This window comes from Protopterus annectens, chromosome 4.part1 (assembly GCF_019279795.1).
Source record: "Protopterus annectens isolate FY-2018-M chromosome 4.part1, PAN1.0, whole genome shotgun sequence".
In the NCBI taxonomy this organism is placed as follows: Eukaryota; Metazoa; Chordata; order Ceratodontiformes; family Protopteridae; genus Protopterus; species Protopterus annectens.
In genome coordinates, this window is record NC_056734.1 from 740,550,409 (window position 1) to 740,562,809 (window position 12,401).

The 12,401-nt window shown below is 41.6% G+C and overlaps 1 protein-coding gene across 1 annotated transcript in view; it reads right to left on the reverse strand.

The window, feature by feature from the left end:
- LOC122801280 (arf-GAP with coiled-coil, ANK repeat and PH domain-containing protein 2-like) overlaps positions 1-12,401 on the reverse strand; it is a 2,104,317-nt gene that overhangs the window by 1,431,105 nt on the left and 660,811 nt on the right. Inside the window, exon 13 of the mRNA XM_044070827.1 lies at positions 5,242-5,347. Coding sequence (XP_043926762.1) covers positions 5,242-5,347 — 106 coding nt within the window. The remainder of the gene's footprint in view (positions 1-5,241; positions 5,348-12,401) is intronic.

Below are 12,401 nucleotides of genomic sequence, written 5' to 3' on the forward strand. Positions count from 1 at the left end.
TGGCATGAAAGAGCGATTGGTCCTGAGGGACACCCTGTCCACATGAAAGAGGATGAAAGGCTCCACTGCCATAAGGGTCTGTAATTCAGAAACCCTTCTTGCTGAAGTGATGGCTAAAAAGAAAGCTGTTTTCCAAGAAAGGAATTTTAAATCTGCAGTAGCAGCTGGCTCGAAAGGAGGAAGGGTGAATTTCTCCAATACAAAGTTAAAGCCCCAGGCTGGAGTTGGATCTCTCCTGGCTGGTCTTAAATTTTTTTCGTTTTGGTCCCACTGAAGAACTGCTTGAGCAGTGGATGAGGGAAGGGATGTTCTGCGTTATAATGAGCTGAAATGGCTGATGTGTGAATTTTTATTGAGGAAAGACAGGCCCTTGTGAAGCATCTCAGTTAAATATTGTAAAATCTGATGTAAATTGGGCGCTGCTGTGCTCATTCCTACAGATAGACTCCAGGCACAGAATCTTTTCCATTTTTCAGCTTAAGATTTTCTAGTACTAGGCCTCCTTGCCTCTAAAATGACATCCATCACTGGTTTACTGAGGGATGGTAAGGGAGAGCTAAGGTAATTAGCCAGGCTGCTAGGTTCAGTGTTTGAAGCTGAGGGTGCAGAATCTGGTTCTCCTGATGAGACAGCAGGGTAGGAATCTGAGGCAGGTGACACTACCAGGAGGGGGTACCAGTGTTGGCGTGGCCAGTCTGGTGCAATCAAAATCATTCTTGGTTTGTCTTGTTTGATCTTTAGTAGTACTTTGGACAGCAGAGGCAGCTTATCTGTAGGGAGTCCTTGCGCAAAATGTTTCCAACTGATAGTTCTGGGATGAGGCAAACAGGTCTATATCTGGGCTCCCCCATTTGCTTGTCAACATTTTGAAAATCCTTGGTTCCAGTTTCCACTCGTGTGGGTCCATGAGGTTTCTGCTTAGTCCATCTGCCAGTGTATTTAGTTTTCCTGGCAGGAATTGAGCTTGTAGATGCACTTGGTAACTCACGGCTGTGTTCCACAATGCCATGGCTAGTCTGCAAAGGGGGTAAGAATGTGCACCCCCCTGCTTGTTTATGTACCACATAACAGTGGTGGTGTCAGTCTTTAGCATTAATTGTCCTGGAAGAATGTGGTCCTTGAAAGCTGTCAGAGCATTCTGTACAGTTAACATTTCTTTATGACTGATGTGAAGGTGCATTTGAATTGGGTTCCATTTGCCATGAATGCACTTCCCTTCCAGGTGCGCCCCCCCCATGCATAGTCTGATGCATCTGTTACGGTTTGGGTGGTAGGGGGTAGTGTGAATGGTAGTCACTTGTTTTGGTGGCAGGCCCCTGCCCACCAAAGAAACTCTAGGCATAGGCAAGGAATGACAGGAATCATTGCTTCTAGATCCTGATAATGTTGACACCATATGCTTTTTACATACCACTGTAGTTTCCTCATATGCAGTCTTGCATATGGAATTAGAAGAATGCAGGAGGCCATGAACCCCAAGGCTTGTAGTATTTGCCTTGCAGATAGCAGGGTTTTTGTGGCCACTTGTTTGGAGTAGGCTGTCAAATGAATTTGTTTCTCTGGCTTGAAGAAAGCAATCTGGGAAGTTGTATTCAAGCTTGCTCCCAGGAATAGAATATAACTTGTTGACAGGGTACCAAGTGTGATTTTTTTTCATTTATGGTGTACGCCAGACAAGTTAGCACCCTTTGTATAAAAGACAGATGATTCAAAAGTATGTCCTGGCTTTCTGCCTAAATTAGACTATCGTCCAGGTATGGGTATATCTGAATATTTCTTTGCCTGCAAAATGCAATGACTGGAGCTAGGCACTTTGTGAATACCCTGGGCACAGTAGATAAGCCAAAGGGCAGTGCAGAGAACTGATAGTGCGTGTAGCCTGCTTTGAAGCGCAGGTATCTTCTGAAAGATTTCCTGATTGGGATGTGCAGGTATGCTTCCTTTAAAACTAGTGTTGCCAACCAGGAATCTTTGCTTAGCATAGGAAGCAACTGGTGAAGAGTCAGCATCTTGAATTTTGGAATCACCAAAAAGGTGTTTAGAGTAGACAGGTCCAAGATAGGATGCCATGAATTGTCTTTTCTGGGTACCAGGAAAAATCTTGAGTAGAAACGGTGTCCCTTTTCCTCTTCTGGTACCAACTGAATAGCCCCTATGCTTGAGAGAGTACTTACTTTTGGGCCACTGCCCACTGAGTTGGAGGTAGATCTGGCCAACCGTTTGGAGTTGGTAACGTGTGGAAGTGAAATCTGTATCCCTGGGACACTATTTAAAACCCAGTTGTCCTGGGTAACGCGTCCCCAGTGCTTTCCATGAAGTGCAATCTTTCCCCCCAAGGAGACAGTCAGTTGAGGAGTGCTTGGAAGTTTTAAAAAGAAGTCATTCAGACAGTATACCATAGCGGGGAGTTTTATTACTCCCAGATTTGGAAGTGGATGCCACCCACTGCTTAGTCCTGTGCGTCCCCCTGGGACTGAAGCCTGGGTGCTCTGTTGGCTCCGAGTTTGGACTGAGAAGGTCTGGAAGAAGCAGGAATGGACCAAATCTTAAGACCACCAATGCCTACTAAATCTTTGAGGTTGTACTTGCAAAAAATCTTCAACAGTTTGCATAGATTTAGCTTTTTCCTTCATCTTTTTAAGAATTTCTTCTGCCTTGTTGCCAAACAGGCGGTCCTGATTTAAGGGAGCATCCAGTGATTTCAACATGATTTGGCAAGGATTGCTCATTAAGCCAAGCATGCCTTCTAAATACAGACCCAGTTACCGCAGCCCTGCAAGATGCCTCTAGTGAATTAAACCCACATTGCAATGTATGTTTACAAACTTGTTCAGCAGAATGCATTAAATCCTGTAAATCCTTATTTTCAGCACAATCAGGAAACATTTTCTACTTAAGCAAGCCAATAATATGCTGCTGTTACTTCAACATATGAAACTGGCAAGTCAAAGCCCTAATGGCCAAAGTTGCAGAAGTGTATACCTTCTTACCCCATCTATCCAGCGCCCTGGAGGTCTCTATCAGAGGGGGTAGGAGTTTAGGCAGTAGTAGCTTTAATGCCTTTGGGTCCCTGTGAAACTGTTTCAGGATCCGCAGTAGGATTTTTGAAAAGGAACTTGAGAGTCTGGAACCCTTAATATCTATCAGGTTTTCTGGAAGCAGGAGGTAGAGCGTCAGGGGCCATGCTAGATTCTGAAAAGGCATCATCAACAAGGTCCAGTACAGGAGGTATAACTTAAGGCCTGTGCTGAGGCTGGAGAAAGAAATCCCAAGCCTCTTTTTAGAATCAGAGAAAACCCGACTTTCCCATCGAAAATGCTCCCAGAGTATGCAAGGTTTCACCAAACGAGAAATCCTCGGGGGGGCAGAGGGAATAGACTCCTCAGCATCAGAATCCTCATAGGTAGATAAGGGTAAATCCTGGTCATCAGAGGAAACAGAAATTTCAGAATCCTGGTTAGAAGTATCGTAAGCAAACTCAGTCCTAGGTCTCTTACAGGGGGAAGTTTGGCTTCCCCTGACTAAAGTAATAAGGTCTTCAGCCATTCTTAACATTTGTTTTTAGGCATAGAGGCTTGACCATGCAGTCTGGGCATCTGTTTTCTAGGCATGGTTTGAGTTTTAAGCCTTGAAGAAGATGGCGTTGGTTTAATATGCAAGTCAGTAGGCCTGAATACACCCTCAGAAGCTGGTGCCTGCACCGCGGCTCCGGACCCATTCAGGGTAGAGACATCCGCTGGTTCCACAGTTGAAGCATCTCGTGGCATACCGGACTCTGAATGGGTCTCACTAGAGGCCTGCAAATCTGAAGTAGTAAGTATCAAGGGCTGCAAAAGTGCCTCACTGAGTACCGGTGAACTGGGCGGCCTGTTTTTTTTTTTTTAGAATGTCAGTAGTCAGATGGCTTACTGAAGATATATCAGGTTAACTGAACAGAGAACCAAAATATTTAGAAGTGCAAATATACAGACAACGGATAGTTCATGGTTTAAATAAGGCACAAAACCGACAGCAAGGTACGTCGTGATCAGGGCCTAGGCAAGGAATACAGTATGAATGAAAATCTTTGAGGTATTTGTTTTCCTCAAGAAATGCATTTACTTTTACTGACATTGGTTTAGAGCAAGAAAAAGTTTCCCCAACAGGTTACTTAGCTTTTAGTTTAAGATTTCGGTTCTGAAACTCGAAAACGGAAATTTCAGGAGTCGGCCGACCGGCACTTGCGAACTGCTTCTGCTTCGGGCACCGCACGGCAAGAAAGACTGATGTCGGCTGCATGTTTTATACCCCCGATGACCTGACGTCACGGAAGAAGAGACAGCAACAAACATAGGACCCAAGACTTTGTTAATCAGGCCGAATGAGGGCTACTGCAAGCAGATGACCCTAATGTAATGACTGCAACAGTGAAACACGAAGAACATAGACAGCCTAAACAACAGCAACAACCAGAAAGTGGAGATAGGGGGCTAAACAAACACTACTAAACTACAAAGAGACCCTGAAGAAATCTCAAGATTTAAACTGGAAAAAAACAAAATTGAAAAACTTAGCCTGAGCCATTATCCAGCAATCTCGAAGCTTCAAGTGTCAGATCTGGGTAACTAGTGCTACGTATGATGGGATAGGGGCTAGTCCCGAGCCATTGGAAGCTCTTGAGCTTTAGAATATGGCCGTGTCACAGCAGAGGGTTGGCTCCAAACCCAACCAACAAGGAAGGCGAGATAGGGAAACATAACATAATAACCTTACCTTAAATGAAGTAAAGACGGGTATTTTCTTCCATTTACTAAGTTTTCTTGAAAAAGTAAATTTAAGTACGTGCAAGCATACTATGAATTAAAAAAAAAACTCTGGCCTAACACCAAGGGATCACTAGTAGTAAAACAAAGAAAACAAGCAGCCAATGCTACATTTACATACAGGTCACCACACATAATCACATATACTGTCATAGGCTTGACAAGTGAGTTTCACTTTGCAAGGAAAAGGGAGAGCAAGGAAAATTCATCTGTATCGAAGGAATGGAAGGTAGATAAACCTAAACATTATGTTTTATTGTTAGTGTGACCTCTCCGGGGGAAATCACAACTGCATGACAAAGAAAGGCATCTGTGATTACGTTCATTTTGCTTACATGATGTGTAATGACACTCAGGCTGCACATGAATACATTAAACTACTTTTAACACACAGCAATCAATGAAACTAATACAGCAAATTAAAATATTTAATTGTCACCTCAGCCTCCTCCCCCTTCTCCCGGAATGCTGTAGCAATGCTGGTTTGAACAGCTTGAATCCATGCCTGACGAAGTTTTTCTGAATCTGCCTGAAGGATGCAGCTCCTAAAGGAAGGAAGAAATATCACTTGTTATAATATGAGCATGTTACTGTAACAGGAAAAACTAAAAATGTCATGTCATGAGCGGAACACAAATGGGTTTTCATGGCACCACTTTACATTAACTGCTGTATTCATTGTACTCCGAATATTTAAAATACAATGTAAATGAACAGTTTTACTCATCCAGCATGTTCTCAAAAAATATTAATTAAAACATTCTTCCCAGTTCTGGCTGCTTTTGTACAAACTATTTATAAAAATCAGAGCTGCAGACTGGAAAAAATCATTACAATGGAAGACTGCCTAATAGTATACATTAAGAAATAATCACTTAGATCTTCAGGGAGAGTACCTGATTTGTACATGTGGTGAGGGCTATTAATTAGTATCCAGTCTAGGATACTTTATTGTTCGGCTTGCTGATCCCCCTATTATGTCTCTAATACTTACTAAGTCTTCTAAAACACCACCTCTACTCTACACCCTACCTTCACTATTCACCCTTTATTCTCTCACCATCTACGAAAATCAATCCCATATAGGATTCAACCTTCCCAAACCTTTCTGCCCACTCATTGATGTCCATCGATACTAAATCCTTTACCCCTAACACCCACCCTGTTATACCCAAAAACTGATAAATTTCTAATGCTATTAGCTAGTTTGCCCGACACCCTTACTATTGATGGGGATATCCACCCCAACCCTGGGCCACCATCCCCAGACAACACTAACTCTAACCAATATAGCCCAAACATAAGAAAGCCTAAATAGACTTCCCCTCCTACCAACTCACTACTGACCTGCCACTTAAACATTAGAAAAATCAACAATAAAGTCCACAACCTCCATGCCCTCCTGACAACCTACTCCCCCAACATACTTTGTCTCACCGAAACATGGTTAAAACCAACTACGCCAGATAATGAAATTCTACCTCCAGGGTATAATATACTCAGGCTAGATCGTACCACCAGGCAAGGAGGAGGGGTTGCTGTTCTTTATAAAACCACCCTAAATGTTACTCTAGACAACCTTCAACCACCTATATTTAAAGCAGAAATTATGATTTCCAAACTACAAACAAATAAAAACAAATGTATAAACATAGTGTGTATATATTCCCCCAGGTAATACTCAGGGGCCCTAGAAGACATCCTCTACTGGCTATCCAGTGCCTACCCCCAAGGGACCACTGTTCTAGGGGACCTCAACATAGATTGGAACACCTGCACTGCAAAAATCCTAACCACCCACATAAACCTAACTGACCTCCCCTACTAGGATAAGCAAACCGAACAATAAAGTATCCTAGACTGGATACTAATTAATAGCCCTCACCACATGTACAAATCAGGTACTCTCCTTGAAGATCTAAGTGATCATTTCTTAATGCATACTATTAGGCATAAAGTTGAATGTCCACATCTAACCACCTATAAAACAAGAACACAAACTTAAACCTTAATAAATTCTTAGAACTTAAATTATGCAATTGGTCGATTTTAAAACTACCACTAGATGAGGCAGTAACATACTTTAATAACACATTCCTGGCCATCCTTGACAACCATGTACCTGCACGCTCGATTAGAATTAAAACAAAAGCTGCCCTCTGGCTCACTAAAAAAACAAACAAAAGATCATCCAAAGAAATAATGCCTGAAACACCTGGCGTTCCTCTAAAGCCCCAGATCATCAACTCAAATTTCGACAATATAGGAATGATACAAAACAAATCCATTACTACTAGACAAAAAAAAAACTTTCTGCCATCTACAGCAGAAACACCACAACAAGCCACAGAAGCTCTGGGCAGGCATTAAACTCCTCCACCCAGGGCGATCCACAATTCCAACCCCCTCAGCTCCAACCCAAATATTGCCAGAGTCCATTGCCAACACCTTCAACAGTTTCTTTACAGAAACCATCCAGGCCCTTGATAGCAAACAAACCCACTTGTCCTAATGCTGAAACTCTTAAACCCAATGACTTTCTCTCCTTTAGCTTCCAAAAAGTTCTGACTTCACTCCTTAGAGCCCCAATTAAAAAACTCAAACCAGCCACCCCTTTCAGCTGACCTCCTCCCTGCAGACTACCTGCAAAAAGCTGCTGATGTTAAAGCACACCCTGTCTCTATTTTGATAAACAGAACCATAACTGATGCCTCTATCCCCTCTATCTGGAAACTATCACATGTCATACCACTCCACAAAGGAGGCAGCTCCATAGAGCTGTCAAACTATAGACCAATAGCTATCCTTTCCCCCCTGGCTAAAATTATGGAAACGTGTATCCATAAACAACTCTTACACTATCTTATTCAACATAATCTTCTGGCCAACTTCCAGCATGGATTTAGATCACAGCACAGTACCACCTCAGCCATACTCTCCTTTTCTGTCAAATTCCAGCTGTAACAAACCATCTTCTGCCCTGTTTCTCTATCTTTCCAAGGCCTTTGACACGGTTAACCCACCAGCTACTCTAACTTACCCTAAATAAAATATCCCTAAACAACCATGCCATACAATAGTTTCAATCCTATCTTAGTGGAAAACAGCAGGCTGTCCTTTGGCAGGATAAACTCTCCACCCTTCCAGTTTTCCTTGGTGTCCCTCAAGGTTCCATATTAAGTCCCCTTCTTTTCTCCTTTATCAATGACCTGCACACTAATACCAGACGCAACCTGTATACATTATGCTGATGACTCCACCCTGATTTGCTCAGCCTCTACCCCTACAGATCTCCTTAGTTTAACCCAGAAAACCTTTAATACAGTGGAAAACTGGATCTCTAATCAACAGCTGATATTAAACCCTAATAAAACAAAGCTATTGCTCTTCTCCCTACCCGCAAATCCTTTCAACCTTCGTTTACTATAACATCTAACAATGGGACCATAATCTTACCAGATATGTATACCAAACTCCTGGGTGTTATAATAGACGACCTCCTCAAATATGATATACACGTAAACCAGACTACTAAAACAGTTAATACAAAACTTGGCTCCCTATACAAAAACAAACCTTTCTCACCCCTCTAGTTAGGACTGCCATTGCCCATACCCATCTGCTTTCAACTCTACTCTATGCCTCCCCAATACTCTCGAACTTGGAGAAAACTAGAATTCCCCAGGCTAATTCAATATAATCAACTTACTGTAGCATTCAAGGTTATTAACCGTCCAGAAAAAACACCCTCCCTTAAAAACATTATCCATCCCTACAAAACTTTTGGTTTAATCTGTTAAAGCTAACAGCCTATCTGGAGAATCTTTGTAAATTCAGTATGCAAAACCTGGAATTCGCTCCCATCTGAACCTTACGCTGAACCCCTCCCTTAATCAATCAGTTTAAAAAAATTCTAACCCAGTATTTTAAAACTCACTGCTTATGTCCTTGGTCTAACCCTGACTAAAGCCTCATCTACTTCCATATCCCTGCAATTTTTATTCACAGCGACTTACCTCCTACACCAAAAGGTTTGAAAAGAGAAACTAACATATTTATATACATTTCTGAATATAAACTGTATTCTTCATAGGCTTGAAACGAGAGACTGTAACTTGTAAGTTAATACAATATGTTTGTACATATACTGTAAATTGCTTATTTTTATCTGTTTGTAAGTTTGGAGCTTTTCTCCCCAGGCCTCTGCTAAAAATGGACATGTATCCAGTCGGACTATCCCGGTCAAAAATGTAAAATAAATAAATAAATTATGCCAACACAGCAATGCATTATGTAAAGTTTATTAATGGTTACAACTTGGCTCCACGATCTCTCTTGTATTCTTTTGACTTTGCAGCAAAGTTACAGTGACACATCTGGACGTATTGCCTGTCCTTGTCTGTTACTATCTGTGCACGCATGTTTGTTACTTTATCTTATGTACCTGAACTGTACTACTGCGCACTCGTGACATAACACCACTTTGAGATCTAATTCTATAATTATGACTGTCCATATCTGATGGCTAGTGTGAAAAAATAAGTATGGTTAAAGAAAGAGGCCTTTTGTGCAATGACAGTAATGGGATGGCATGGGGGGAAATAGAGATACCTGATAGGTACTGATGAGTGGAGACAACAGATGCACTAGTAACTGAAATTAAAACCCATGGGTGGGAAGACTACAGAAAGGCCATGGCAAAGGTCATTCGTTACCTTCGATAAAGTTCTGGCAATCCATCCAGTGACTCAGAAGGGAAGGAGAAGGATGTTTGAAGACATTGATCACAGGTGAATGGAACACAATGACGATTTCCTGAATCTAGTGGACATGCCCTCCTCTAAGGAGTTCGTATAAAATATGATGTGGAACCGGATCCATTTCAGTACATATACATTCTTGGCATTATGATGAATACATTCAATAAAGAGGAAGGACTCAAAGAAAGCTGAGTCGTCTTCTCTCCTGTGATTTTAATGCACATATTATCAAGGTACAGACAAGGTCTGTAAAGTACCCAGTTTGGGGATGTGAAAGATGCATCTTTCTTATCTGCCAATACGGATGACTCTCTAATCTCAAAAAAATGTAATTTGCAGAGTGAAAGGCACATGTTCACTGCTAACTGCGAAGCAGATGGGATAAAAATCAGCACCTACAAAATCAGAAGTCATGTTTTCTTGGGGAAAGTGGTGAACTGCTCTCTCCAGGTAAGGGGCCTGCAGCTACCTTAGAAGGAAAAAGTACAGCTGTAAAAGCAAACTTACTATAACAGCAGATCTTTGAATGATCAATGCTGCATAGTAACCTCAGCTATATGGTTTATATGCTGCCAAGGATATAACAGCCGGTAAACTTCCAAAGCTTCAGGGCATCTTCCACACAAACTGTCAGTGAACTCCAGCAGAGCTGAATTAAAGACAAGTCTTGGTGCCAAACCCTTCAGAGCTTTCCTGCCAGAGACAGCAGGAGGCAGAGTCCTGAAATGACAATGCTAGAATGAACAAAACCTTGAATAACTACACCCTGGCAAACATACCAAAAAAAAAAATCAAAGGAGTGTGGAAGACGGGAGGGGTTACTCATTTCTGGGTTCAGGAAAGAAAATGAGGAGATGGACAGTTTGCCTTACAGTAAATTCCAATACCGCTGTGGGCATAAAAGGACTAATTCTCAAAGAAATCCTGCCTCTGTGGAAAATGAGGGGAGAGATCAGTGTAATCATTAAAACTGTTCTCCATGTCAAGAACCCTCAATTAGGCCAGGTTAGCTGGTTCAAACAAAGCAAGTGTTAGACTAACACAAATTTAAAATCCCAAGCAGGTGCCACTGGTTTTTTTGGAGGCCTCTTATGCAAAACCCCTTGCAACAACATTTTGACATGAGAATGCTTTGAAAGAGGAGAATCCATGGGCAGACGTGCTGAAATGGCCGATAAATTAACCTTTACAGAGTAGTAAGAAAGGCCTTAAGACAGTACCTCACACAAATACTGTACAGCCAAGAGAACAACTAGCCCTGAAAGGGTGCTGATTATGCTGTTCGCAACAACTAGAAACCCTTTTCCATTTGCTAATATATGACTTTCACAGCTCCATTAGTACTTGATGCATGTCGTCAGTAAGAGGTGCCTAAAGGAATTGAGATTTTTTTTCATCCAGTCAACTAAAGTTGACGGGTGTCGGGGTACATCATACACCCTTATTCTTGTGCGAGTAGATCCACCCTGTGAGAAACCTTGTGGCAATTGCTCCTAGCCATTTACAGAAGGAAGAGCTGTAATGATCTTGGGGAACTCCTTTTGAATCTTCAAAGGTACCCTGGATATTAGTGGTAAGGGTGGAAAAGCATACAGGAATACGCCTGTCCAAGGAAAAGAAAAGAAAAGCCATCTGTCTCCCAGGCCTTCCAGTATGGGGTCCTGGAGATGAATCTTACCAGATGATTGTTCAGAGAGGAGACAAAGAGGCTTACTTGAGGAACTCCTTACATATGGATCAAATCTTGGAAGACACCCCCCCCCAATCTAATTTCAATTTGTGAGGGTCTGACCTTCTCCTGTGTTCAAGCAGGTCTGCCACATGGTTATGCCATGACAGAAAGCAGGATGCCTGTAGAGTGAGACTGAGTTGTGAACTATATCCCAAAGTTAACATGCCTAGCCTGAAAAGGGGGTACAATCTGATTCTCCTTTGCTTATTGATGTACCTCATGACTCTGGTATTGTCTGCAACTTGAAGAGGTCCTAGGGACCCAAGAAAATTCAGAGAGTTCAATGTCTTGGTCAGGGCAACAAACTTCTATTTTAAATTTCTGTGCTTGCATCTGCCTTTGGTGTTCCATACACCTTGCACTTTCATCACTCCTGAAACTGATCCCCAAGCAAAGTACAGAGTGCCTGTTGTGACGGACTACTTTAGAACATGCAAAAAGAATATATTAATTACGTTTTAGTCTTGAGACCAGAATAACTCCTCAGGATGTGCAAAACATTTTCTTTTTATTTAAATCAACATACGTCAGTGCTGGGAGACTATCTACACAATTTAAAGTCAGTCTCACCATGCAGCAAAAATACACACGCTAATTTCTTATCAGTATCATGCATGCAAAATGCTGACGTGGTCAAATAGGACTTCTGCAGACCCTCGTGCTTCTCATTTAATGGTGAAAGTGAACAATTATCTTTTTTAGTACCAATAATATTTTAGAAAAACACAGGCCACCTGGCTTGTTAATAAGCCTTGTTTCCTGACTTTGTACATTTTAGTACCAGTACATTCTAACTCCCCAACATTCCTTGTAATTACCCATCCTAGTCTGGGAAGGTCAGAACTTACATACAAGTGTGTGTACTTTCTTGCTTCCAGAAACCAGTCTTTGTAACATCCCTTAACCCATTCAGCACATTCTTCACATTCAGTCATGTTAATAAACTTGCAGCTTGATATTAGAATGCAGTTGTGAAACACTCAGAACTATAATAAGTAACTGTGGTTTGCATAACTATGCATCTATACTGCATATCATTTTTAACATGAACAAACATTAAATAATTCATCAAACATATTTGTGAAGAAATTGCAAGTTAATATGTAC